General features: G+C 47.4%; 1 protein-coding gene and 1 long non-coding RNA gene across 2 annotated transcripts in view; one reads left to right on the forward strand and one right to left on the reverse strand.

Moving 5' to 3' along the window:
* The window catches only part of F2 (coagulation factor II, thrombin), a 330,337-nt gene that overhangs the window by 137,590 nt on the left and 165,000 nt on the right, over positions 1-27,747 (reverse strand). Inside the window, exons 6-7 of the mRNA XM_069623200.1 lie at positions 12,160-12,296; positions 2,998-3,306 (exon numbers count right to left, since the gene is read on the reverse strand). Coding sequence (XP_069479301.1) covers positions 2,998-3,306; positions 12,160-12,296 — 446 coding nt within the window. The remainder of the gene's footprint in view (positions 1-2,997; positions 3,307-12,159; positions 12,297-27,747) is intronic.
* LOC138503452 (uncharacterized) overlaps positions 1-27,747 on the forward strand; it is a 175,000-nt gene that overhangs the window by 120,575 nt on the left and 26,678 nt on the right. The window lies entirely within an intron of this gene.

A 27,747-nucleotide genomic window follows, 5' to 3' on the forward strand; every position in this document is an offset into this window, starting at 1 on the left:
AGTCCCAGAGTGAGGAAGGAACACAGAAGCCCCAGAGCGCGATGCAAGAGAGAGAGAAAACCCAGAGTGGGGGAAAGAGCCCCTGCGCCAGGAGAGAACAGAACAGTCCCAGAGTGGGAATCAAGAGAGCGAGGCACCCCGGAGCGCGAGATGAACAGAAGAGCCCCAGAGCGGGGACTAAGACGGAGAGAAACCCCAGATTGTGGAGACAGCAGAGAAGTCCAGAAATGGGAAGTAAGAAAGAGGCAAGCCCCAGAATAGAGGAGGAACAGCAGAGCCCCAGAGAGGGGACACATATAGAGAACAGCACCAGGTTGCGGCATGGAAAAGAGCAGAACACCAGAGTGGAGAACGAGAAGAAGTGGAGTCCCAGAGTGAGGAGCATGGGCCTGAGAGAATCCCAGACCCAGGTGGAGTAAAACAGACGCAAAAAAGACGAAAGTCTTCCTAAAATTGGAGAAAGTCTGAGAAAGACCTACTTCGAATCCCGGGACAGGGCTCCTTCAGGAAAATAATTCAAGGGCCTATGATAAAGGGACAAAAGGGCTGGGGGTTAGAATCAACCAGCCATCCCTTCAATTGGACAATGTCCCAAAGTGTCTTCAGGGTTGTATTTTTCTTTTTAGAGAAAGGGAAGGAAGCTAGTTTAGAATAGCATTCTGGAGAGATGACTTCATTTATGTAAGACATACAGACAAGTACCCTTTTACTTGTTTCTTTTTGGAGCAGGGCTTCGGCACTGATGCTTAGGGGAAGGTTAGGCCTTTTTATGTTACATAAAGGATAAAGGTATTCGAAGACCATGCCCCCTTGTCCGTCTCTCGTTTCGGACCTACCACAACACCTTAAGATGAAAACGTGGCTCCATGGAGTTAGGAATCTGGAAGAGGACATCCCAAGAACCTCCTTCCTGCGCCAAACCACTGACGAAGTCAATAGCCCCCTCAATCAGCAGATAGCGCACAAACAATGGGACAAAGTCAGTGCAGTCTTTTGGAACCTGCCATGTGTTTTGCACCTGCTAGTGCCATGGACAACTACTCAAGGTACCCACAGGTGGACTCATTAGGGCCTATAAGCACAGTGCCATGAATCCAAAGATGCGAAAGATCTTAACAACTAAAGGTGTCCCTAAGGTGCGCATGAGAGAACACACCATTGTTCCAAGGGGTGAAATTCCAGGTCTACCTGGGCTGGGTTGGCATTAAACACAACCAACTCACCCTGTGCTGGAGAGAAGTCAACTGATACCAACAGATTCATGAGTGCCCTAAACAGAGTCATCCACATCGCTCATGAACAAAGCTCAACAGTGAGAACTCGAATTTTATAGATTCCTGAGGCACTATCAAATACCCCACAGCCATCCAGTGGATGGGCCCGGGCTACCATCCTTATTTCACAACCACCATACAGTTAACCAGCTCCTGGATCCCTACAGGAGTAGTCGACTAAGCAACAAAAGAACGATAGAGGAAAAACACAATTGATTGCCAAACAACACACCAAAAGACCTGCCATCTGCCCGGGAGATCAAGACGTCCAGGAAAAAGGTGGTATCTTCCAGGAAAGGCATGTGCCCCCCTTGAAACCACCCTGATAGCAATCCCGCAAATGAAGAGGCACTTAAAGCCCTGTACCCTGAACCCTGTATATTCAATCGACAAAATGGATACCCATGGATCTCCAGAAACTCCAGTGGTTAATAGCTGTTATGGCAACTGTGCCATGGACAAAGAAATACCAGCCACTCTCCATGCAGAGCCACCTGCTGAAAACTCTGCCAGCTTGTCACATTTACACTCTCCCCCGCCAGATCAAAAACCCAGGTATCAAAGTACTCCCCAGAGACTGCTTCATCATTATAAACTGAAAGACTAAGACCTAGGGAGTTTAACCTTGATAACACAGCTCACGCCTTGCTAACTCTACTCGTCTCCCTACAACTCTTTGCGTGTAAGCCTTTTTTCTAAGCAGAGATTTGGGGGTAGATCTTTATCCTCTGCAGGTGCCGCCCTCTGGAACTGCCTCCCTGTCTCTCTCCACCTTGAGCCGGAGCTCCTTAAATTCCAGAAACTCCTCAAGACCTTCCTCTTTGCTTCCTGCTTCTCTCTTCCTCTCCCTTGCTAACCTCCTCTCTTTTCTCTCCTACCTCACTCCTCCTTCCCTTTCTAAATCAGTTAAGTTTTTACTGACTCGCCTTGCTCACCATCAGAGCCTCATAGGTCCCAGGCTCCCCTAACAGTCTTTGCACTTGCCTCCTGGCCTCTGCACTATGGTCAGACTACTGCACTTGCAGCATACGCTCCATGAGAGGTGTAACCTCTCTGCACTTAACCCAGGGCCCTGCTGGACTGGGCGCACTTGCCCCCTGGCACGTGTGTCTGTATATTTGCATAACCTGAATTAACTAGGACTAGTAAGACCTGTCTGTACCCCCCCCCCTTTGTCTTCCCTCCCTAGTTTGGTTGCGCCCAAAACACTTCTTGCACTTTCACTAGGAGAAATGCCATCAGGCCTAGTACGCTAGTTACTTTTTGTTAGATGATTTGGAAACTTCACGGCCTAAAAATAACTACTGTATTCCCTTGCTCCCTTCATGCCTTGACGCGCTTTGAAGCACTTCACTTGTGTATAAGCGATGTACAAATAAACAATAAATAAATATATCATTCAGGTTTTATACCAGCTTTGAAAGAGGTCTTGCTTGTGTGTGAAGCGCAAACCTGTGCCAGACAGCGCTATCATTGTGCTGCTGCATCACTGACCCACACACATGCGTCATGTACAGGCCCTGTTGCTGTGCCATTGGTGACTAATACTAATGCCCCTCCCAGCCCCACTTTAGAGCAGGCGACAGAGGTGGGAGTTGGAACAATGAAACGCCCTTCTGCCTTGGTGTCATGTGCCACTAGGTGCACATATTGATATGAGGCAGAAGGGGAGTAAAGAGATATGTGTACCCTCCCACTGAAACCTGAATAGAAGATCTCTCACCACAGTAGTTCAGGCTGCAATACTCAAAGCTCTTCTCTGGATGATCTACAAAGCACCAGACACCCTCTGAGTCTTCATCTGGGTTCCGGCAATGGTTCTCGACTAGTTTAACGTCCGCTGTGAATTTCCTTGTAGTGCTGAGCTCCTGGGCCTTTTGGGAATTCCAGGGCAAGCATGGCAGGCCAGAGACCGTGACCGCCAGGGTGCCCGTGTACAGCATGCCGTTGTAGTCCTCACACGGCACCTTTTGGACTTTCTCTTGCTGAGGATGTTGCGTGACATGGTAGGGCACTGTGGTCCGGTTCTGCCCTAAAATCAAAGATTCAGAGTTAGGAAGAGAGGGAACAGACACAGCCGCGCAGGGACATGCAGTGTTGGGCATAAACAAGGCAAGCAGGGTGGGGACCCGTGGAGAAGGTCTGGAACAGGAGTAACAGGACGGGAAGAGCTAGCAGAGTGGGAACAGGAGGAGCCAGAACAAGCAGAGTGTAGGGATTAGGTAGAGTGATGAGGGTGGAACATGGAGCATGGAATAGGATGGGGTTCCATGAAGAATGGTTAGAGGGCAGATGCAACTGGGCGGGCAGCACACACTCCCTGCTCCTTGTGTGGTGTCCCAGCATTAGTAAACTCGGTGACCTTCAGAAGTCACCACCTGCCTTCACTGCCACACTTGCGATGAGGGGTTAGAGTATTGGGGAAATATCGGCCTTTTCATGGAGAGAAGTATAGGTCAGCCAGTGTGATAGAAGAGAGAATTATTACATTTGTGACAGCAACAACAGTGACGGCAGTAGAGCAACAGTGCCAGCAGTGCAACATTGTGCGGAGCAGGGATAAGGGCATGGAATGGATGGCACGTTTGTCGAGGCATGCAACCTGTGAGGAAGGCTGCCAGGACATGAGGTCCCCGAGGCCCCCAGCAAGGAAAGCAGTGCCTGCATGCTAGTGCCGGAGGTTGATGCAGTCGTGCTGAGATACGAAGAGCCAACACTCCGTTGTCTTGGTGTTACAAGATAGGGTGTTGCATCCAGACACGCACGCCCCAAACCCATGCTCCGTTCCCAAAACACTCGGTCCATTGTGAGGCATTCTTTGGAACCAGAGCACCCTCCACCCACATTGTGATGTATGCCATGGATGTTTTGTGACGTGCCGCCTGCCTCATCCCGCTGTGGGGCATTCGCACTGCTGGGAGAGAGAGCCCAATACATTAGAGACTTGTGGCTCAACCACACTGTGCAAAATAGTGGAGGTTCTCCTGTTCATATTGGCAGTGGGTGAAGGGCAAAGTAGACTCCAACTGCAGTTATGGTGCAACAGAGGTCAATTGGAGGTCCCGTCTGGAAGATTTGCCCACGCAGAGTCTGCAAGTAGAGCTGTTAAGACATTGGAAACGTACTCATTCTGGTCTGTGGGTGAGGGGTAGTTTTTTAGTTTGTAGTGTTTATTTATTGTATTAACTTATTGTATACATTTTTTGTATTTATTTTGTTGCATTTTCTTGCCATCACCACGGAATCGAGGTAACGCGCTGCCTCTTTCCATGGCCACCTCGAGTGAGAAAGGGGTGTGATAGGATCGCTGGGAAAAACTCTTTGACACGTACACCGGAGTCATTGGGTGAAAGGAATGGATGCTGCATGCAAAGGTATTACCCAAGTTAACCTTTTACAATTGATCTTTTGCACAATTGACCTAATTATAGTGGTCCTAATTGACCTTCTGCACAATTGACCTTTAAATTATTTTAGTTATTTTATATATGTATTGGGTTGGTTTTGGATTATAAATAATATAAGGGGATTGGGTGAAGGGTTGCGGGGGGTTTTGCATTGGGTGGTGGGTTGCGGGGGGCTTCCCCCGCATATATGACCTAATTGACCTTCTAAATGAGGTCAATTCTCCCGAGGTCAGTTGTGAAAATGTCAATTAGTATACAACCCATGCAAATAGGAGGTAGTCCTGAACTGCCTTGCACTTGGATGAGGAGAGCCTTTGAGACATTGCGCCCCACAGCTGTGGGTTAATTGGCAAGAGATGTTGGAGCTGCTTTTGTGGTGTCAGTGGATGGAGCAGCACTGTGGGCTCAAGAGGGACATTGTATGGTGAGACTTTTCTTTTTTGGTAGGCTCCATGTGCAGCTGAAAAGGCGGCAGCAAATCAGAAGCGCTGCAGGGACTGGCAGGGGAATGTGAAACCAGCCCCTGTGCTGTAGTTCTCATGAAGGATCAAGGGGTAAAATGATGCTAAACAGAGAAGCTTCAATAAAGATCTGCTATTGGTGAAATGTTTGACGCTAGAGCAAGTTGTGAGCATAGCTAGGATGGTGGAACGGTCTGCTGATAAGAGCAAGGACTTCAACAAAAAAGGGGGCTCTCTGGGTGGTGCACAAGTTCATCCACCCACGGGGTGCTTTAGGTAGAAGGCACCGAGAGACATGGTGATGTCTGAGGGCATCGGCTCCACAGAGCACATGCAATGGCTTCTCCATTTCCCATCTCTAGACGTTCAGTGATTGCAGCTCACGCAGCGATGCCTTCAGTAGAAGAGACTGCGGCCACCATTACAGTGTTAAAAATGGCAGAGTGGTTTTCCCGAGGAGTGGGAGATGGATACGGCCAGCAATGGACGGGGGCTGGAAAAATGCACTGCCCCAGTGAGGATGGGTACAGCGCTGATGGCTTGTGGATCCCCTAAGAAGACTTCAAGGGAAAGGGGTCCCATTGGTCGGGTGGGGCTGAAGCGGCCAGAATGAATAGGGAGGCTGTCACTGGTGTGGGGAAAAGCACAGGCAGCGTGGAATGCCCACACACGAGGTCACAAACGAAAGGGCCGATGGGATGAAGATTCGTTGGGAAGATGGTGCAGGTGGCTGAAGGGGTCATGCCTGTGTCAGGAAGAAAGGCTCGTGCGTGGCCTTCGAGCGTGGTTGCATCAAAATGGCCAGGAGGTCAATTCAAGCTTCCAAGAAAGGACACAGAGGTGGAGGACTTTCTGCAGCAAACGATGAAGGTGTAAGGATGAGTGGGGTGGTGGAGCTGAGAAAGGTTATCCCATATGGGGTACATTGACTGCCTGCAGACAGTGACGTGTGTTAAGAAAACATGTGGAAGAAGCCCAAAACATGAACACTGTGGCCAAAGAAGTGACCTGATTGGTCAAAAGAGGGGCCCGGCAAACAAGTGAGTCTGGGGGAGAAGGGGCGGGGTGGTTTCTCAGAGAGTGGACTCAGCCTGGAAGAAGAGGGTGTTCCCGGGAGGATAGCTCAGCAGCAAGGTGCTCGCCTTGGAAGCAAGACGACACAAAGCAACATAGGTTCGATCCGCGGGTCCGCGCTTAGAAACCCCTGGGTACTAAGCGTGTTATAAATAACCGATCATATCAAGGGTGGAGTGGGGAAAAAAAGGGACATTATGTTTGGGAGTGGAGACAGTAAACGGAAGGTCTCAATTACTAATCGGACGACAAATGAGAAGGGGTTGGGGCCGTATGCAGACGGGCCATGAGTGCCGCCGCAGGAAAAATCTAAATGCGGTGTGGAGAAGTTGCCTCCAAAAGACCGTAAACTGCCCTATATGGGAATGGCTAAACCACTGGGGTCTCATTTGATGAAAGAAAAGACTGGATGGGAGAGTCTGTGGATGTTTTTAAGTGCAAGGAAGGGTCTAAGGAAGAGGAGTTGGATTTGGCGAGGCGCCATAGAGTACAGACGACAATTGAAAACTGGAGATCTGCCATTATTTATTGAAAAAAGTTCTCTGAGTGGTGCTATGCATTGTTTAAATTCATGTATTCTATTAGGGAGTTGCAAGTGAGTTATGTGGGTTTCGTTTGGCTGAGGTTCGAAAAAGAGCATAGATCTCGATTGGGGTCGACCAGCCTATAGCATGATGGCAGATGATGGATTCTGAGCTGTGCCAGCTGTGGATGGCATCAACTTGGCCTGTGGCGGGCTTGCATGTGTCTTTTCAAGGACAGACCACCGAGAGAGGAGTGGGTGTGCTGGGGTGCTTCGAAGAGGGCAGTGGTGTAGCATATTGGGCCATTTAACGAGGGGTTGTCTGTGGCTGGCTTGCATGTATCTTTTTAAGGACAGGCCAGCCAAAGCGAGTTGGGAGGGCTGGGGTTCTTCAAAGGGGGGACTGGTGTAGCATGTTGGGCAATATAATAAAGGGTCGTGCATGAGGGTGCATTGTAGATACAAATACGAATACAAGAAATGCAGTGGCCAGCAACCAGTGGTGCAGTGCTAGATTCTGTGGATTGACTGTAGAGCGAGGGCTGAGACAGGTGGTGGGAGGATGCTGTGAAATCACAGGAACTCCAGTTAAGGTGGACAGGTTGGCAGATTGGCTGGACCACTACCTGGATATGGAGCCCGCCAAACAGTTGAGGGAAGGCCTTACATGCCTATGAAGGAGGAGAATGGGTTTTAAGGTTCAAAGTGAACTGGTTCAAAAGAAACTGCTGAATGTGGTGGTTGAGGGCCCCTTCAGTGTTGGTCCCATCCCTGACCTGATTATATAGCCGGTAGGGATAGTTCCAAAGGAGAGGGGTGAGGATTGACTGATACATCATTTGTCTTGCCCTGAGGGTGTCTCGGTAAATGACTACATTGAAGCTACATGTGCGCGGCAAGATATCACAGTGCGGCTGTGGCTATAGTACTTGTGCACAGCTATGGGTAGGGGGCTGTGATGGCAAAGTGTGACGTTCAAGTAAGCATTTCACCTGTTGCCGGGTCACCCCGAGGATTTCATTTGTTGTGCATAGAGTGGATAACCTGTTGTCCATAGATTGTTTGGATGCCACAGTTATTTGGTTGCATTCACGCTGTTTGACTGCTTTAGCACATTTCTTCATTCACGAAGTTAAAAGGTTCGGGACAGAAGGTCCACTACTGAGGTGATTTTCTTGTGGTGAGTAGGAGTCAATGGCAGGTGAGCACGAGGAGCTGCTGGAAGCCTTTCTGGGCCTGACAGAGGAACTGGGCATCCCCCTGGTACCTGAGAAGACCGGGGGCCCAGCAGTGGAATTGAACTCCATGGCTATGGAGCGGATCTGAGACATTATTGATGGTGTGACAGGCTGCAACACATGTGAAGTACATGAGGTGCAACAGCTGCTCGAGTACCTTCACTTTGCGTGCAGGATGGTGGTGCCTGGGAGAGTTGGGCATTGACGTTTCCAGGTAGTTGGAGGTCACCCCACAGGATCAGAGTTACAGCACGCATGGAGGAATGGAGGAAATTCTTAGCCGAATATATGATATGATGTGATATGTCATTTATAACGCGCCTGTACACAGGTGTTCCTAGGCACGAATGTATTCCGACATGGCGAGCTCAGCTAGGCTGAGGATTTATTGGGACAGCAGGTGGTGCGTGGAAAGCTGTGCGCAACAACATAGCATCAACCTTCTGCAATTTCTCCGAGTGTTGTAATGCTGTGCCCGTGGAACGAGGAATGGGCCAACAAGAGTCTTACATTGATGGTGGACAGAAAGAGCATAGTGACCATTAATGAGAAACAGTCCAGCAGGAACAAATGGTGTTGAAATTGATGAGGAGGATGATACTGTTGTACCTTCAGGGGATTATTGTGTTTTGTGCAAAACATGTGGCAGGCGTGAGCAACTGTGTTGCTTTTGCGTTTCCCCGTTAACAGTGGAAGAGATGCCATGGACTCACTCCTGTGCCTATGCCGATTAGAAGGGACCCCGGAAGACTTCATGCATATGGAACAAAGAACAGCAGGGGTGGAATTTTTGGAAAGTAGGGTGAGGTTGGGGATGGAGGATGCGGTCTCTGGGTTGAAGCAAAGGGATGTATTGCATTACATGATGTCACCGATTGTGATGGGTCGGTTCCCATTGACTATAGCAGCAAAGTTGGGGGGTGGTGTGGGGGGGGGGTGGGTTATTGTTGTGGGAAGTGTTTTAGGCGTCACGAGCCCATAGCAGGGAAATTGGGAGGAGGCTGTTTAAGGGGCTGGCCTGATGCCAGGGCACGCCTATGGACTCTTGCAGACCAATATCTATTGGCATCCTGAGAGAGCTGTTTGAACAGACAGACACATGAGATGTGCGAATACATATCTGCAAAGATAGTCTTCTTAAGTCTCTGTTCTCAATGTTGTTCTTCTGGGAATTTGGTTTGTCTACACTGGTAGGTGGAAGTGTAATACTGGGCCTTGGGGTGGTCAATGTCAAGTGGTGTGGGGGGAAGGGTGCGCTTGTGAGACAGACCAAGTACAAAGGACCAAGGATTAAAGGGGGCTATGGTCCTGCTGGGCTGGTCCGGGGATATTTGCCCAGTAGGGCATTGAGGGAATTTTAGGGGAAGGGGTTTGGGATGGTGAGGGGCCAGCTATTCATACACGAGGATGGGAAGGCTACAGTGGGGTGGCAAGTGTTGACAGTCTTGAGGTGGTGTCTGGTGGCAGGAGGGCAGGACCTGTCCCAATTTTGGGTACACTCCTTCCGAATAGCGGTGGCATCAGAAGGGGCCTGAATTGGCATGCCAGATAATGATTTGAAGGTGCTGGACAAGTGTACATTAGAATGGGCGCAGAAAAAAGTGATCTGGATTTGTGGGCATTGATTGTGAAATGGTCTGGGAGGCAAACTGAACAGAAAATGTATGGGAAGCAAGTGTGTCGCTCATATCGGGAAGGAGAACTGGTATGGTCGGACGTTGGGGGCATGAGATGGGGGCAACTGTTGCCTGTGATGTTTAAGTTGTGCACTGGTGCAGACTTGTTGATTATTCACCATTCGATAAAAACGCAAACAAAAGTAGAAACTTTAGGAGTGCTTTGGACTCCTCTTTATCCTTGAACCCACAAGTTAAGAAAGTGCTCAGTACATCTCACTTCCAATTGATGATATTGCAGCAAATTAAACATGCCAAAGATATAACTCACACTGGCATTTAGACGGGCACATGACTAAGAGGTTTGCCAGGGAATGGCAACAGTGTCCCGGACTTGACACGGAGGTTGAAAGCGAGTACATTTTTTTATGTTGTCTTCTCTGCCCAGAGAGAGAATGTTCATATTAGCTTGGGGCACCATTGAGGTGTGAGGAAGTTAGAAGATTCTGAAATATTACCACAGCTTTGTACAGCCCAAAGCAAAATTGGTTGGTTGAATGGTTCAACAGGGTGGTTAAAGGGACACTCAGCCATGGCTTCATGGGTAGACTGGCAGGTGCAATGAGGGCTATGACTTGGGCATATGGCACATCTCCTGAGTCTTCTACTGGGGGTTTTCACTTTGTGGCCCTAAAGAGGCAGAGGCCAATATGTGAGTTGGTTCCGGACTGGTGGGTGCAACTCTCCTGGCGCTCTTGGGGTATGTGGGTGTTTCCAGAACAGGTACAAACGAATGTTGTATATCAAGAAAGGGGTTTGTGATGTTGTGTTCAGTTCTGGTGTTTAGGCTCGGATTAAAAAAGGGTGAGCTGGTTTTATGCTTGACTCTGTGATGTTGCTTGACAATGGTTCCTAATGGACGCTGAGTCACATGTTGAGGGGCCATGAGTCAAATTACATCAGGAGGAGGTAAATGAGTAGATGTAAATTAGTTGATGTTGGGGAGGATGGCACGACGATGCCCTTAACCCCATCTGATGAAGGTAGACATATCTATAACGTTGGACACGTGGTGCAGGAGTGCAGCAGGGTGGCATCTCTCCCAATGTGGGCAGACTGCCTCATGCCAAGAGAGTGCACCAACGAATTGGATGTGTGATTTGAAAGGAACAGAAGGAGCCAGAAAGGGAGAGAGAAAACAAGTCCATCTCAGCAGCAATAGTTGACTAGGAAAGCTAGTGGCGCATGGCAGGTACAGGTAGGTCAGGGTGAGAACAGGTGTAAGAGATGGGAAACAACCCACTCATCCTGGAATCTGTGCAGGAAGCTAGACATTGGTGGCTACTTCAGGGAATCACTGAATAGGGCGAGAACAGGCAGAGGTAGGTTTGGGAGCAGAGGGGACAAGTAGGACACAAGCCGTTGGGGTTGGGTACGGGTAGAGGAAAGTAAGACCAGGGCAAGTAGGTTGATAACAGACAGAGGAGTGATGAAAGATACAGCCCGGGCACACAGACAGGGTGGGTGCATTCAGAGGGAGGAAGGCATGTACATACAGAGTATGGCTGGGAGAGGCAGAAGAGGCATTTAGTCATTCAGGGAGGGGACAGATGGAGCAGTGTTGAAACTAGTGATAAGTAACAGGTAGCTGAGAAGGAACATTCACAAGGAAGAAGAAACAGGCATAGTAGAGAGAAAACATGCAAAAAGTGGGAGCGGGTACAAGAGGGGGAGCAGGCACAGTTGAGAGGCATTAGGGCAATTGAGAGGACCCATCTGGGGCTGCATATGTGTTTCACTCTGTCCCCCCACTGATCATTTGGAAGGACCCGTCTGCATATGCTCTCCAATATCACCTTTAATGTGGTGCATCATTGCACTCTAAATCAGAACTTTTTACAAACCGGCAGAGCACAGATGGGAACTCTCCTGCTATGATGCACCAACCAATCACAGCAAACGGCCTCCCAGCACTCACCCCACAAACATTCCTAATGATCACTACTGACATGCACGATATTCACCACACACAGGAGCGTTGTTCAAAACACATTTAGACGCTGCCACTCTCCCTGGAAGAGCCATGCCACTCACCACAGTTGGGACCCACTGCTCAGTCAAAGGGGCCCAGAACCTATCGCAAAAATGGCAACAAATGGCATTAAATACCACACCCCTCACAAACGACATGCCTAGTCCTCACCATTGGCAGACAAAGCACTCAAAGCATATAGGAATGCCACACGCTGCCGCCACAAGCTGCAAACTAATCTTCCCACCCCTTAAACTGAGCCTGAGCCTGCACTCTCATTCAACACTGACCAGCACGCTTCCCTCCAGAGACGTGTTTGCATGTTCGCTACAAATGGGCCTAGCACATAACACAAATGGGCCTTCATTCACCACAGAAGGGCATGCAGCCCTCCAGAGACAAACCAGATTTAACCACAATCGGCCACTACACTTATCAAACAGCAACAACACTTCAAGCCTGGTTCCCACCCCAGATGGGCCCTCTGCTCATTACAGAAAGGCTTGCTACTCTCCATGATGGCCCAGCACTCACCACAGACTGGCACGGCACACTCCTCTCGCTTCACTTTACTGTCTCTCGTGTAGCACCACGGGCCACTTGGGTTCCTATCGGGGTTGCGGCAGTAGTTTTTGGTGAGGCTGGAGTTTGGGTGTGTGCGCGGATTTATTCTGTTGAAAAGGAGTGAAGCAGAGACAATTGATCAAATGTCATTATTATGCTGATCAAAATGGCCATAATACGTGCCAAATGGTAGTCTAAGCAAACAGTATCTGCTTACTCTCTGCACCTCAAACCTAGATCCTCCAATGCACCAAACTGCTGACCTGCTACTCCACTATTGAAAGCCACTTAGTTAATGCACCTCAATCATGACCCGAAGCTCCCACTTCAAGTCTCCACTCCTCTACAAATGACCTTCAGTTGCAGAACAGAGATTGACACACAGTCGCCAGTGCACCTCAAGCCTAACCTGGACCAACATTTTCCAGTCCAGTTCTCATGCTCACACAAGGATATCCCAAAAACCTCATACTTGATATACAGAAACTCATGCTAACGCTCTTATACTGATATTACTCAGTTTATTGAGGTGAACAGTGGGCAGCTCCTTCCTTGGGATTGCCTCTTTGGTATTACTCAGGATCTGTACTTTTAAGGCTAATTGGCCTGCTATGAACATTATTATTCAGGCACAACACCCATTGCATTTTGTGTAGAGCCATGTGGATACTTTGAGATCTTTGGCCAACAGATCATCTTCTATGAACATTCAGGATATCTATTGGGTTCCGACAAAGCAGTTTCACTGGCTCTTTATTCTTCTTTACATGTCAAGCTTAACACCAGAGTTGTGCATTATACGACTCTCCAGATGTTCATGCAACTTTAATGGGCCATAGCCAGCATAGTCAAGGGCGAGGGGTCATGGGATTCATGGTCCGAAACATCTGGAGAGCTGTAAGTTGCATACCCGTGCTTTACACCAATGTAGAGATGATCCATGGAGAAGGCGAAGGAGGCTAAAAGACCATAGAAAATACATTGGCATTTCTAAATGATTACTCGTCAATGATATCTATCTCCCAGGGCAGATGCTCTTCGGAAACGTGTCTGCCACCATGTAATGCAGCGCCGCATCTTCTCTGCTCCATTCCTCTTTGTGTCCTGCACCGGACATGATGTTGGGGCCATGATATATGTCGAGGCACCATGCACCTAGTTCCTTATTTTCTGTGCACTCTGCTTGCTTCAGGAAAAACCACTTTGTTAGAAGTTTGTTGGTTTCGAGTCATGCAGAATCCCACAAAGGCTTTTGGATTTAAGCCTTGCATCGACTGCTGATGCCGGATGACCATTTATGACCCCTAAAGGATCTTTTTATATTGTCTGTGGAAAGGACACAACGCACAAGCCTATGGGCCGTGTCAATTGATGCACCATAAGGAGCCTCGGGTGTGTGCTGAGAAGATCTTCAACTTTTTCCACAAGGAAAAAGGCTTCAGATGGACCTGTTCGAGGTAACTGGGGCAGAGCATCCTACTGAAGTGTTTCCTGACCCGCAAGAATTAGAAGAAGAGGAGACATTGGTAACTTTCCAACCCAATCCTCCACGCCAGAGCAACTGGAGGCCTTTTGGCTCAAGATGCCAGACATCTCTGCCAAGGATCTGGTGCTGGCAGCTTAAGCCTTGTGGGCGTCATCAGGGTCCACCATGCTCAGACAAGCTAGTAAGACCCTGCTACGTATCACTGGCATAAGCTTTCAGGCATGGCTGAGGCTCTTACATGGTGAAGACCTGTCCCTATGCCGCACTGCTTCGTCTTCTGATGTCGGTCCTCTGGCACCTGATGTGTTTTCTATGACGCCATTGGCACTGATTGGTGCTGATGGAACCGGGACTCCTTGTGAGCATGCTCCACTTCCTGTGGGAGCATTCATGTCAAAGATGGAGGACTTTGTTCATGAAGGAGATGATCCATCCCTTTTGGGCTTGAACCTTTTTGTCCTAGAGAAGCCAGGGATGTCCCTGAGGAGTTCTATGGTAAGGATGGTGCATTGATGGACCTTGCTCGGATTTGAAAGAGGCAAGTGGACTAGACATATCTCTGAAGCTGGATATGCCACCTGCTGTTAGGTATAATTCTCAAAAACATGCTAATTCCCTAAACCTTAGAGACCCCCAGCAACTTTGCTGGATTTTGAGGACTTGATTTTTCAACCTGGAGAGAGTGAGTGCCTTTTTTTCCCACTCTCTCGTGCATTTTAATGTGATTTCTGAATTTCTGAGCCTTGCGTTTCTTTTGGTTGTGGAGTCTGACAAACTCCATAGGCATCATCTTTTACATTGTGTCACACAGCACCTTCAGTGCAGTGGCACAGGGAAGTCTGTTAGATTTCCCCAAGGTTTAAATACCTTCTCTGGGATAAACTACTGTTTCCCAGAACCGTAAAGTGAAATTGACTTTACTTACCTTTATAACTTTCTAGACCCAACATACACTACCTTATAATAGGGTGCTGGAGGGGCTACCTAGTATCCCCTTTGTCTATCTCTGCGTTCGCAGCCGCAGTAAAGCACCCAAGGGTGCCATTTTTGTCAAAATGGCCCCGTTCTTTTTTCACCATTTCTTTGTGGAAAGGTCCTTCTTGAGATTTACTCTGTGCGCCAAACCAGGTTTGGTCCCATTGTTCGCTTTGCCTTTGGTGGGATTCACGAGTGAAGCCCACCTCTGGCTCCAGGGTGTCTGGGCTAGGTAGCAAGTGAGGGAGGTGCCCGAAGATCCCTGTACTTAGTCTCCTAGGAGACCCAAATGCACTCTGTGGTGATTGGCCGGCTGAGTGTCCGGCAAGGACAGCCACCATGCTGGGTGATTGACAGCTAGGCTGGAATGAATGGGAGAGAACTCAATAAAAGGCGAGGCTTTTGGCTTGGAAGGCAGAGTCGACCACTGGACCAAGGAACGAAAGAAGAACTTGAAGAGTACGCGTGCTGCAACTCCTGGAACGTTGGTTTGCCCGGTGAAGCCCTGCTTCTGTGCTGAAACTCCAAATTCGTATCAACAGAGAAGCCCCTGCAATAACGACTTGTCCCCTTGAGTTGGTGGGACCAATCAACTCCAAAGTAAGCCACCTGGACATCCTTCTCGGAGTTGGTTGAATTTCCACCAAGTTGCTGCTGGAAACCGTATAACCAGGGAGAGGAACACCAGATTGTGTGCGTTGCTTTTAAGCTGGCCTAGAGCTTCACAAAGATCCTCCGGACTCTCAGGAAGCAGGACTGACCGAGTCTGAGCCTCCTCAACAGAGAGCGGGACCCCAGAAGCAAGGAAAGTCCATCTCGACAGCCAGGAACCACAGTGTTTCTATTTGCGGTAGACGCGAGGAGCTGAAACACTGAACAGCCACTGATTTCAAGCTACAAAACCATTATATTAAAAAAAGACAGTCACTAGGGGGCACGGATGGGGTGGTGTTGCCGGTTGCAAGCAGTGAATGTCCCATTGCAGTGCAGGAGTCCCCAGAAGTCATCCTTCTTGTCCCCACGGCTGAGGCCCAGTAACTGTGAGATCTGCAGAGCTGTACAGGAACAGAAGTCATTCATCTGCTGCACTTTTTCTTCAATTCAAAGGTACTGTACAAAGTGTGAGAGAATTTACCTCTTGCTGTAGAGTTGCTTGCATCTTTTACCCCTCACAAGTCTAACTGCTTGTGGCCCTACATTTGATTCTTCTTTTCTTCAAAGACTTCTAAGACATTGTGCAGACTTTTCTACTTACCTACCAGAAGTGTTTCATCCTATGTAAGACTTTTGCACATTCACTTTGGCCTAGCCTGTTATACTGAATGACGCTGCTGTGGGGATCCAAAAGTATTTGCCTGCTTAAGAATATTTGTGGTCTCTTGTATTTCTAATAACCTTTTCCTTTTACCAACTTATAACAGTATTCTGAATGCAAACAGTAAGATATTAATGGCCCCAGCACCCTATCTATTGAGGTCAAACTTAGAGTATAGGTCTGTGGGCCATCCCAAAAGGGTCTTAACTGATTTAGAAACTAAGACTGTACAGTATTGAAGTGCATTTGTGTGTTACTATTATATTGCTCCCTTCTGAATAAGGCTTATTTTAACTGACTGATAAATTAATAATTGTTTATTCAATAAACCTTGAGTGTAAGTGTTTATTTGAATACTTGTCGCTGTGAATGTCTGTGTAACTCTCCTACAGCTCACATTGACCCCTCTTGAGATAAGCCTGGCTGCTCAACACGCTACCAAAACTGTGTAGTACAAGCTTATACCAAAGGTTGGGTTTCCTATACCTGTGGTCAGAGTTGTTTGTAGTGTTCCCAGAGGGTGCTGCATACAAACTTTGCCTAACACCTGCATCAAATGTGGGAAAGTCTCAGGCTTCCGTCCAATGCCTGATGGCTAAGGTGGTGAATACTTTAGAGTTATTGGCCCCCTAAAGACCAAACGTCCAATTTGAATTGATGGAGGACTGCAAAGAGAGACCCTAAAGCCATTTAATCCAGCAGAGGAGTCTTCAGTGCTTGAGCTATGGACTAAGCCTCCTTCGGTCCAAACAGTAGACCAGGAGCTGGTGAAGGAACATAGATAAGTGCCCGCAGACCCAGCGTTTCTTTCCTGCATGCCTCCCCTGAAAGCCTTGTGGTTCTGGCTGCCAGGGTGAGCCTAAAGATGTTGTAGGGATGTCAAAGGGTGGCATATTGGTGGCTATACACATTTATTTATAGTAAAAGAAACCTTCACTATCCCTATCTCCTAAGAGATGTTTCTCTGCCTCAAACTAATGCTAAATGATCTGTGAGAATGTCCGTCAAAATTAAACCGCACCGTCTTGTGTCACAACCTACTTCTATTCCTTAAACTACAACTAAAGAATAATATATTCCAACAGAAAGTTCCTTCTCCAGGAGAGTGACGCCCTTCTCCTGTCTCCTGGTATCCATGTGTTGTACCCAAAATATTCTCTTGAAAAAGAGTTCTAGAGAGAATGACTCTGGTTTGTGGTTCCAACAAACCTTCTACAACTCAACTTTCTGGACCAGGGGAATGACTCCCTTCTCCTGGTATTGGTCTGTGCACTCCAATGTAGTTCACAACAATGCCTGGGGGAATGACTCCCTTCCTCTGGTGTCTCTTGAGTATATTCAAAGGGCTTTAATTTCCCCTCCAGGAAAATGACTCCCTTCTCCTGGTGTTTGAGAGTTATTTTCTGTATCTTTCAAACTCTTCCATGGTATCCGCAAAGTCCTAAGTCCTTCTCTGGGTTCTAGTGGACTTATCTCTGCCACGGCAATGAGAAAGATTTCCTCGGATGCATGTTTCAATGGCGTTAGGGTCCCATACCCTTCTCTGGTCGTCAATGAGCTTATCCTTGCCACTGCTATGAGGATGATTTCCACTGATGCTTATTTCATTTATGTTGGGTCGCAGATCCTTCTCTGCTGGTCAGCGAGCTTATCTGTGCCACTGCTGTGAGGACGTCTTCCTCAGATGTTTGGTTTACTTATTTTGGGATCACAGACACTTCTCTGGTAGTCAGCGGACTTATCTCCAACTGCTACAAGGAAGATTAGTTTGGATTCACTGCTGACCCTTCTCTGGCCCAAAAGTCATATTACTGCTTGTGAGCCGAGGGAAAGTCACCTGAGCCAGCCTCGCTGCCACCCCTGTGTCCCTTCCACCATTACCTTCACTAGGGCTTCCGTATGTCACTGGGGCTTCCTGTGATTGAGGTTCACCTCTGGGGCTCTTCGGGCTTCTCTCTTCCGCTCTTGCTAAACTGCAGTGTCTTGGGGTGCAGCTCCACTCGCCTATGCTTCTCCTCGGTCTCGTGTCTGCGTCCGTTCCAGCGAGACCCAAGAAGGACTCTCTCAGTTGCTTGCTGGCATCCTCCATTTTCCTCTTCCTCGGGTGTGCCGTCCAGGTTTGAAATTCCTGCGCGGGCCAGTCTCCACCTCTGCTGCTTCTCCTAAGTTCTTTAGTCCATCATCTCTTCTTATATATTGTTGCCAGTCTCTCCCTGGTGGATTGTCAAAGTCCTTTGTTTCTTTTGTCACCTTGATCTTTATGCCTCCTCAGGGCCACCTTGTATCAGTACTCGCACAGTCAGTAATCTTTGTCTTTTGTGCTCTTCTTCCTGGTGTTTTCTGTTTTGGCTGTATCTCTTGTACTACGGTAATACAGTGGTCTACTCTCAAGGAAGTGGTTTGGAATTAGGGAAGGTTGGGGTGTGACATTGTTCAACAGGACAGGCTGTACCCTAGGTGGTTGTCTCCTGCATTAAGCCACCCTAGGGGGACTATTGAGTAATGGCTGCATCTCCATAGCCTCATGGGAAAGGGCTCCCCCTGGGGAGAAGTGACAATAACTTGGTGAATTGTCACAACGTCCTCCATCCCCTCCTTACCTCCTGACCGGGAAAGTAACAGACAGGATGTTTGGAAAAAAAGGTTTTTGACTCGGGCAATTTGGGCCTAGGGGTCATAAATGCCTCCACTACCTGGGTAAGTTCTCTTTTGGCCTTTGTTCCACATTCTCAGGTGCCAGAGAGCACCTGGCCATGGGAGAGATACAAGGGGGTTTGGGGCCCTGATCAATGATGGCAGGGAGACATCCTGCCAAATTATTCAGTCAGGTTTTGATCCACCTGACTGCATTACATGGTGACGGGGACAATGTTGAGGTACTCCCGGATGATGACATCGGGTTTCACACTGTAGGGTCAGGCTAAACTCCTGGACATGCCGTTTGGCGGCAACAATGTATTTGGGGCAAAGGCTGTTGAGTGCCTCTAGAATTTCCAATCCTCAGGGGTGTCTACCAAGTCTGTGGTTCAGAAACAACAGCCTGCTGCTCCCAGGAGTATGCCCACAGGGAGATGGAACAAACTCCCTGAGGCAAACAAAAATTGCAATGTCACCCAACCAGTGGGAGTTGTCGAGGTTCTCCAAGAAGAGGCTTGTCAACCTCAGCAGCCCTAAGTGTGCAGTTTCGGTGAAGAAGACTTCCACTATATGACCCCTGTAGAGGAGGTCTACCATGTTCAGCATGTATCAGTGTCTCACCACGTCCAATGCCTGAGCCTTACAGGTCATGAACCATGATATTGCCTCCATTTTGCTCTACGTCCTACAAATCACCATCCCTTCAGCAAACGCTTGCCTCAGCATACTCTCCTGATGGAGAAAGTCTGTTAGCATCTGGTGGAAGGTGCTATTGAATTGGTGCCCCCCCCCCACAATGAGGCAACGGCTTGTACTTAGTCTTTTTTATAGTGCTAAAGAAATATGGTGCTTGCAACTCATACTGTATCATGGTTCTTGAACCCATACTTGCACAAAAACAACTTAAAGATTATTGCTGTACCCCAGTTCATTCAAGCCCTCGACATTCAGGACTGAATGATATCGCTGGTTATCCAGGATGATTACTTCCATGTGCGCAATCACCTAAAGCACAAGAAGTACTTTAGAGTCATAGTGGGCCATTGCCACTACTAGTGTAAGGTCCTGCATTTGTTCTGTCTTCGATGCACAGGGTCTTCACCAAGCTGCTGGCAGTGGTAGTGGCTTGTCTCAGGAGAGAAGGCATTCATGTCTTCCCCCATATGGACACCTGGCTCATCCAAGCTTGCTCCCCAGACCAGGCGTTGGCACATCTGTTCCGCAAGTGCAGCCTTTTGCACAACTTGGGATTCTCCCTCAATTTCAAAAAGTCTTAGGTTTCCACATCCCAGTCCCTCCAGTTTATCGGTGTGGTCTTGGACATTTGCCTGAGCTGGGCCTTCCCTCCCGAGGACCGAGTGTTGAACTTTGTCATGATTGTTCATGTCCTCCAATCACAGGAGAGAGTTCTCGTGTCAGCCTTCCTGCGCTTTCTGGGTCTCGTGGTCACTTGCATTCTTGTAGTGTCGAAGGCCCAGTTGCATATCAGGTCACTTCAGTGGCTTCTTGGTTGTCATTGGTGTCAGTTTTGGGGACAAACATTTGACCTTCCGCAAGACTCAGAGAAAGTTCTGTGAGACCTAATGTGGTAGTCCCTATGAAACAACCTGTTTCAAGGAACATTGTTTCGGCCACCCCAGCTACAACTGACAGTAGTCACAGATGCTTCTCTCAAAGGTTGGGGTGCTTACATTCTGGACCTGATGGTGAGTGGCCTGTGGTTTCCGTTGGAGTCCTGGGAGCACATCCATTTGCTGGAATTCAGAGTGTTTGGTCTGGCCCTAGTCGATTTTCTCTTTTCAGTGCAGAGTAAGCATGTGCTGGTCCTGACAGACAACATGGTGGCCATGTACTCCCTCAACAAGCGAGATGGTATAGGGTTCTTGCTTCTGTGCAGAGAAGCAATACAACTGTGTTTCTGGGCTCTAGAGAATGATGTGTACCTGACAGCAACTCATCTTGTCTGGATAAGTCATTGCAGATATTTTGAGCAGACCGAATTCGGCCTCCCATGAGTTGGAGCACTGCCAGGAAGTTCTGGGGTATCTTTGCCTTCTGGGGCACTCCTCAAGTGGACCTTGTCACTTCCTGAGTGAACAGGAAGTGGCAGTTGTTCTGCGCCAGTAAATGTCCTCATCGGGGTGCTCTAGAGGCCGCATTGACAATCCAGTGGATGTTCAACCTTCTCAATGCCTTCAAACTGATTCCTGTCATTCTGCTGGTTCTCAGGAGGCTGTGCCTGTTTAGGTCCACATTGATTTCGATGGCTCTGGACAGGGCCCGGAGCGCGTGGTACTCAGAGGTGATGGGCATGTCCATCTGCCCTCAATGGCACCTTCTGCAAAGAGTGGATCTGCTTTTCCAGTCGGAAGGATGGGTACTACAGCCAAACTGCAAACAGCTTAAAACTTCATGCTTGGCTGCTGAGAGGCTGAGATAATAAGGAGTGGAATTTATCAGATGACATGCTGGATGCACACCTCTAGGCTCAGACACATGCTTCCAAGGTCATTTATGCCTGTAGGTGGCATAGATTTTCAACCTGGTGCCAGTTTTGGCTTTGGAGTAAAATTTAGTGTTGACATGTCATATTGCTGTGCTCTGTTTGAGCCCCTGATTTCCTGTTCCTTAAGGTTGCTCACCCTTAAGGTGATTTTCCAGATTGCCATCACTTCCACTAGGTGGGTAAGTGGGCTCCAGATATTTGCCCTTGTTATAAGTTTGCCGATCTGGACCGGCAAACTACAAGTCTGCCGGTGGCAGCAGTGAACTGCCGGCATGCTTGACCTGCCAGTAGTTCAAGCCCCTACCGGCAGATTTTTCACTCAAGCACCGGCACCATTACTAACGGTGCCAGTGCTTCAGTATTCCAATTCTTGTGGAGTCCTATTTGAGTCCTATTGGACTCCACGTGAATGGGAACTTACTGTTCCTGTGCCGCCTGGATTTTCCCAGTATTACCAGGATATCGGGCGGTGTAAACAGGAAGCCGAGGTTGCCGGTAGACCGCTGGTAGCAACGGTGGCCTACCAGCAACCTCATAATGAGCACCTTTGTCTGTTAAACTTCCTATTTGGTTTTCCCCAAAGAGAATGTGATGTTGATATTGGGACCATCCTTCCTTCTGAAAGTCGTTTCGGATTAACATCGTCCTCGCTCTCAAAAGATCCCTCTTCCTGTCTTTTTTTGCCTCCACCTTACCCTTCCATGGCAGAGGAGTGATTCCATTGGCTGGACCCGGTGCAAGTCCTCAGCTACTACGTCTGTCAGATGAGGTATGGCAGAAAAGATTACCAGCTTTTTGTTGGCTATACTGATGCCGTGCTGCCCTATCAGAAGGTGCTTCCATCACTTTTCCCTCTGACATTGATCCCTCTGAGTATTGCTAGAGCACCTCTACCCTGACATCCATCACCCTTAATTCTCCATCACTGTGATTCTGACAGAGCTTGGGTAGTCAAGCTGATGAATAACCCTACAGGAATGGCTAGCGCTGACTGAATTTGATTTATGGGTGATTGTACCACACTACATAGGTTTCTTCCGAGCATCAAGAATAAAAGGGGCAGAAAGGAAGGTTTGGATAAGAAGGAGCTTCACTTGCTACCCCTTCAAGTACACATCATGTTCAAGACAGCCTGTATCACCTGCAAGGCAGACACATTAACAACGCAGCTCTACCTGGCTGAGAAACTCACCATCTCTGGAGGCTACACATCCCAGAAGCAACAGCATTAGACTGGAAACAAAGAGCTGTATGGGATAGAAACTAGGAAACCGGTGTAATCATGCTACACAAACTTTCTCTAGAACAAGGTGCCAACACATATCCGACTGCCCGCTGCATCCTACACTTCAGGAAGGACTTGAAGACCCTACTCTTCAAAGAACATGTATCTGAAAGTTCCGCTCAACTCTACATCTCTTCTCTCTGTGGCCTCCCCTCACCATTGCTCCCCCTACTTATCCCAGCAGCCTCTGCTCCCTACCTGTGTGCCGTCGGTGAATCCTCTATTTGTATGTTGTTTCCCGGCTAAGGTCATGCTTTATAAATTTATACTTAGGTACGTAGAAGTGACCTTAGAATGGTCAGAGCCTTCCCTGTGTTGGCATTTTCTGGAGCCATACAGAGCATGACATTCCATCACCTAATCATTAATTATTGTGTCTGTTTTCGATATCAGCCAAAATATGCATCTCGGCAATCCACATTTCAATTGTAATAGGAGTAGAGGTTTTCCAGTGCCTCAATATCAGTTTCTTTGCCACCATTGCTCCCCGAAAGATCCACTTTCTCTGGGAGGTACTCAAGTCTTCCAGCACATCAGTACTGCCCAGAACAATGGTCTTAAAATCCATGTGACCTCTCTCTTTGAGAACCTTCTCACAAATCTGATCAAATTCGAACCACATACCCCTCACTCTTGGACACTCCCACAGCATATGTTCAAAGGTGCCTACCTCATGTACACACGCCCAACAGTCAGAGTTATCACTCATTCCTCTTTCCAACAGTCTCTCCGGTGTCCAATAAGTCCTATGCAGAATTTTGATCTGCCGCGATCTTTCAACCAGACTCAAAGAACACAGTTTCACATTCTCACAAATTTGAGACCAATGATCCTCCGCAATGTCCTCACCAATCCTTCGGTTCCAATCCAGTCTCACAACATCATTCATCTTGAAGATAGACACAATTTGTTTATAAACATAGCTGACTAAGCCACAACCACACACCCCCGGTATCCAACCAAGCAAATCCAAATGGATCCCTTTCTCCATATTTACGTCACCCAATGCTCTCCGGATCTTCCGATAGTCTGCCAGACAAAATGTAGGAATATCAAACTTCAACCTGACCTCCCTAGCAGTCATCCAAGTCATACCATTAAAAAGGTCCCTAATCCACTGAACCCCAGCAAGGAACCATTCATGCCAGAACAAAACTTTCCCTTCATAAGTAACACTCGGATTCAGCCAAAGTGAAGCATTCGGGTCTCTCAATGCATTAAAACCCAAACACTCATTCAAAGCCAACCAAGAAGTCCGTAGACTCATAGTCAACGGATTCTCCAACCTCTGTCTGCACGGCTGACTCGTCAACAGAGCCCTAGGTGACAACGGACTCACATGGCTAGACTCTGCACCAAACCAATCCGCACCATCTGATTTAAGACAGGCAAATAAGGTACAGGCCATGAAGGCCAGATGATATGCCCTGAAGTCTGGCACTCTCAGCCCACCTTTAGACAAGGGCAACTGTAGTTTACTTATCCTCAGGCGCAGAGGTTTATGATCCCACAAGAAACCTTGTATGAGCCTATCCAGTTCCCTCCAATGCCTTTTCTCAATCGTCAATGGAACCTTACTCAGAACATAATTCACTCCAGGAGTTGACACCATTTTTAAAGCATTCACCTTCCCCCAAAGGGGAAGATGCAGCAAGGACCATCTATCCAGATCCGATTTGAAAGTTGCACACACCACGTTCATGTTCACTCTCTCAAAATTAGCAATCGCTGGCAAAATCCAAACACCCAAGTACATCAATTTCTCAGCACACCACTTGAAGCCCAACCCAGTAACCAAATGTTTGTCACATAATGGTACAAGGGGGAGAACTTCCGATTTCACCCAATTAATCTTGTATCCAGAACACCGATGAAAGACCTCCAGAACATTCATAAGTACAGGCAACGATTCAGCAAGATTCTTAAGGACCAATAGCAAGTCATCAGCATACAGCCAAGCTTTTTGTTTCAAACCCCAACAATCAATACCTTGCAGGCCATTCTCAGCTCTCAGCTTAATGGCCAAAGGTTCACTACTAAGCACAAATAAGAGAGGAGACAACGGGCATCCTCGTCGCGTTTCACGTTCCAATTCAAAAAGTTTTGAAAGCTTTGACTTGAGTTAAAGTGTTCTGCACGAGCGCTCTAGCTCTCAGTGGCTCTCGTATGTCTTACATCCACAATGCCATGGGGAGGAATAGGGGCCCAATCCACCTGAGCCACAATTCCTCTTGGTGATGTAGGCACCTGTTGACCGTGCATACAGACAGAATTTTCTGCACATTCTGATTAGCTGGAATGCCCTGAGCAGAGATTATCCTCATTGTCAATTCTCTTCAACTTCCTTCCTTGTCTTTTGAGGACTGACATTCTTTTATTGAACCATTTTGATCCATCTTTATTTTTTGTAATTACTGCTGAGGTCAGTATGTTAAGGGTTCTTTCAATTTCCAAGTGAAGGTCTTGTAATAATGCTCAGGGATAGCGATAGCTAAATTGGGAGGATGTGGTTCAGTGAAGGTGTTATTAAAGGCTTTAAAGGCTATATTGATGACATTTGTGAATGGGTTATAGATAGTAGTGGTAGATTTACTGCTGTTGGAGTTTTATTGAGCATAGGTGATTGACCAGTGTCCAAGAAGAGACCAGTCCAGACATAATGACTTGGTGTGAATCCTGTTATAACAAAGCCAAGACTAGGTCTAAGACCACAAGAATGCTGATATGGATGGCTGCACCTATTGGGGCCTTGCATCATTTGGTTGAAGCCCAGGGTACACATGTTGGTCGATAGTTTCTGGGCTGGTTTTTGAGGTCTACCATGATGGGAATTTTGTATGTAGTGTCTGGCTTAGATGTCTTTTGGATTACTTGTTCTTCAAGGAAGGCTATTCAGCGTTCTGGAAGGAAATAGGCTATCATTATAGTGACTGTTCAATTACCAATGATGATGCATTCAGTATAAGTAAGTCCGATTTTGTCAGGGGCCAGATCTTAACTAGGGACTTTGCTGCAAACCTGAGTGTGCTCTGTGTGGTTTTATGATACTGTGGCACATGCTACGCTCCAGATTAAGCAAATCGTATGCTTTTGTGAGCCAAACCTAATGATTTCATACCAAAATAAATATTAACATAACTTCTCTGCTCAAACACACTGCAGCCGAAGACCATACAATCCATGAATGCATCCTCACTCTTCAGCCCCCTCATTGTCCAGCATGTATGTCTTCTTCCATGCCACTGGTGGCTGAGACCACAACTCTGCATCGACAAACTAGCATGTAAATGTGACTGAATGCCACCAGGACCTCACTTTGATGGAATGTTGGTGACAAACCATCCACCTACCTCTATGGCCTTCAATCTCAAATGCCTCTACGTTCGTTCTACTTCTACCATGTTTGCCTGTAAGCCCTGTCACAAAACATCATACAGCTGTTCTAGTACCTGCCCACCCCCACTCCAAAGCTTGGCCTGCAACATCCCCTGCAATTCCAGTATTTGGACTAACCCAACGTCCTGCCAGTTCGCCTCAATTTTAAACTGAAGCATCCGCTACTTTTCCTCTACTGGGACATCACACAGCCTCTTGCAATACGCCTCAATCCTGACCTATGCATTCATTGCTATTTTGCATCATCCCCAATATTCCAGCACTGTGATCTCGCACACTGCTACAATAAGAGTCTTCTAGACAGGCCCGACTCTAGGAATTTTCATCTGGGTGGGCCAGGCTTGTGATCAGGGGGGCCCACATTGCAAAGGGTGTGGGTCTGGGAGTACCTTCAACAAAGTGCTGCAGTTGATCAAAATTTCCCAGATCCGTGATCCAGCAGAAAATGTCTTCCCAGAAAAACTGTATATAGCAACAGAGAAGCAAGGAAAATAGGGTTGCAACATCAATCTACCTATGTTCCCTTTCCATCTGCTCTCCCCTTTCTGTTATATCAGATCCTCCTTCACCTTTCAATGTCCTGTCACCTTCCTTCATCTGCCCTAACCACGTTCCCATTTACCTCCCCTCCCACCCATTCACACCAGTGCCCAGCATGCCATTCATGGACTGGCTTGGGAGAATTGAGGGTGATGCCGCTTACTCCTCCTCCTCCTCTTCCTCCTCCTCTGAGATGGCTGAACAGTGAGGTCCCCAGTCTTTGTACCATCTCAGATGGTGTCCTCCCAACAATATCTCCCTGAGGCTACTCCCAGAAGGCCCCGGAGGAGATGCTTATGGTCCCTCCATCTTGTGAAAGATAGACCCCCCCTCCCAGAATACTGAAGCAAGGAATATGAGATTTTGTTTCCTACAAAATTACATTTTTTTCAAACTTCTTTAAATTTCAAGAACAGAAGATATCATGTCCAATCAATACAGGTAGTCTTGTTGATCTTAACAATATTTCGAGCACAACAACATATCCTCCAATAACATACACATGTATACAATCCTCCCTTCACCCACCCATTCCACAACCCCCTCCTTTCCAGCTGAACCCCTGCAGTAGGCCCACTCTGAATGTCTCCCATCAATGGTCCATGTGCAAAATTACATTTTAAACACAAAATGTTATTTTTTGTTGCATTCTTGCAGCACGTTTTAATTGAGTTGAGAGTGCAAGGGAGTGCTAGGGCTGTAAGGGCTTCATCGGGAGGCAGGCAGTCCTGGTTGAGGGGTTTGTGGCCTCCTAGTATTGCTCCTGGTGGGGTGTGCCCCGTACATCATTGTTTGGTACATACTGTTTACATACTGGTTATACAATATGCAATTGTCCATAATGACTCTTTGTTTGATGTGTTTACTTTGATTTCCTATTGAATGACACAATTGTGTTCAATAAATGTGGCCTGGTTATTTTCAAAGTTAGATGTGTGTGTGTGTGTCCTAATCCCTGTGCTTCCCATCTATTAAACCATGAGTGAGGCTTTTTGGAATAAATTATAATGTAAACTGAATCACTTCTAGAGGCACCTAATTTTAACAGATAAGGCATAGTGAAATTAAAAAATATGCCCATGATCACACACTTTGGTCAAGTGTTAAATCCATAATTTGAGCCTAGCTGGAAATGTAGCTACTTGACCACACATCTTCCGATCTCAAGTTGGTACAAATATGTGTTGAATTTTGGCTTCGAATACATAAAATAATACTACATTCTATACAGATTACTTTAAAAATCCACAAGTCACATGATACACTAACCTGACAATGTATTCATCATTGTAGAAACATGTTGATGAAAAGATTAGGGGGGCATTTTATTTTGAATCCTAAATTGCACAGATCAGAATTCTCATGTTTGTACTTTTTTGTAAAATGAGCCATTCATTAATTTTAATTGTTTCCACCAA

This window comes from Ambystoma mexicanum, chromosome 11 (assembly GCF_040938575.1).
Source record: "Ambystoma mexicanum isolate Mex_15411 chromosome 11, UKY_AmexF1_1, whole genome shotgun sequence".
NCBI lineage: Eukaryota > Metazoa > Chordata > Amphibia > Caudata > Ambystomatidae > Ambystoma > Ambystoma mexicanum.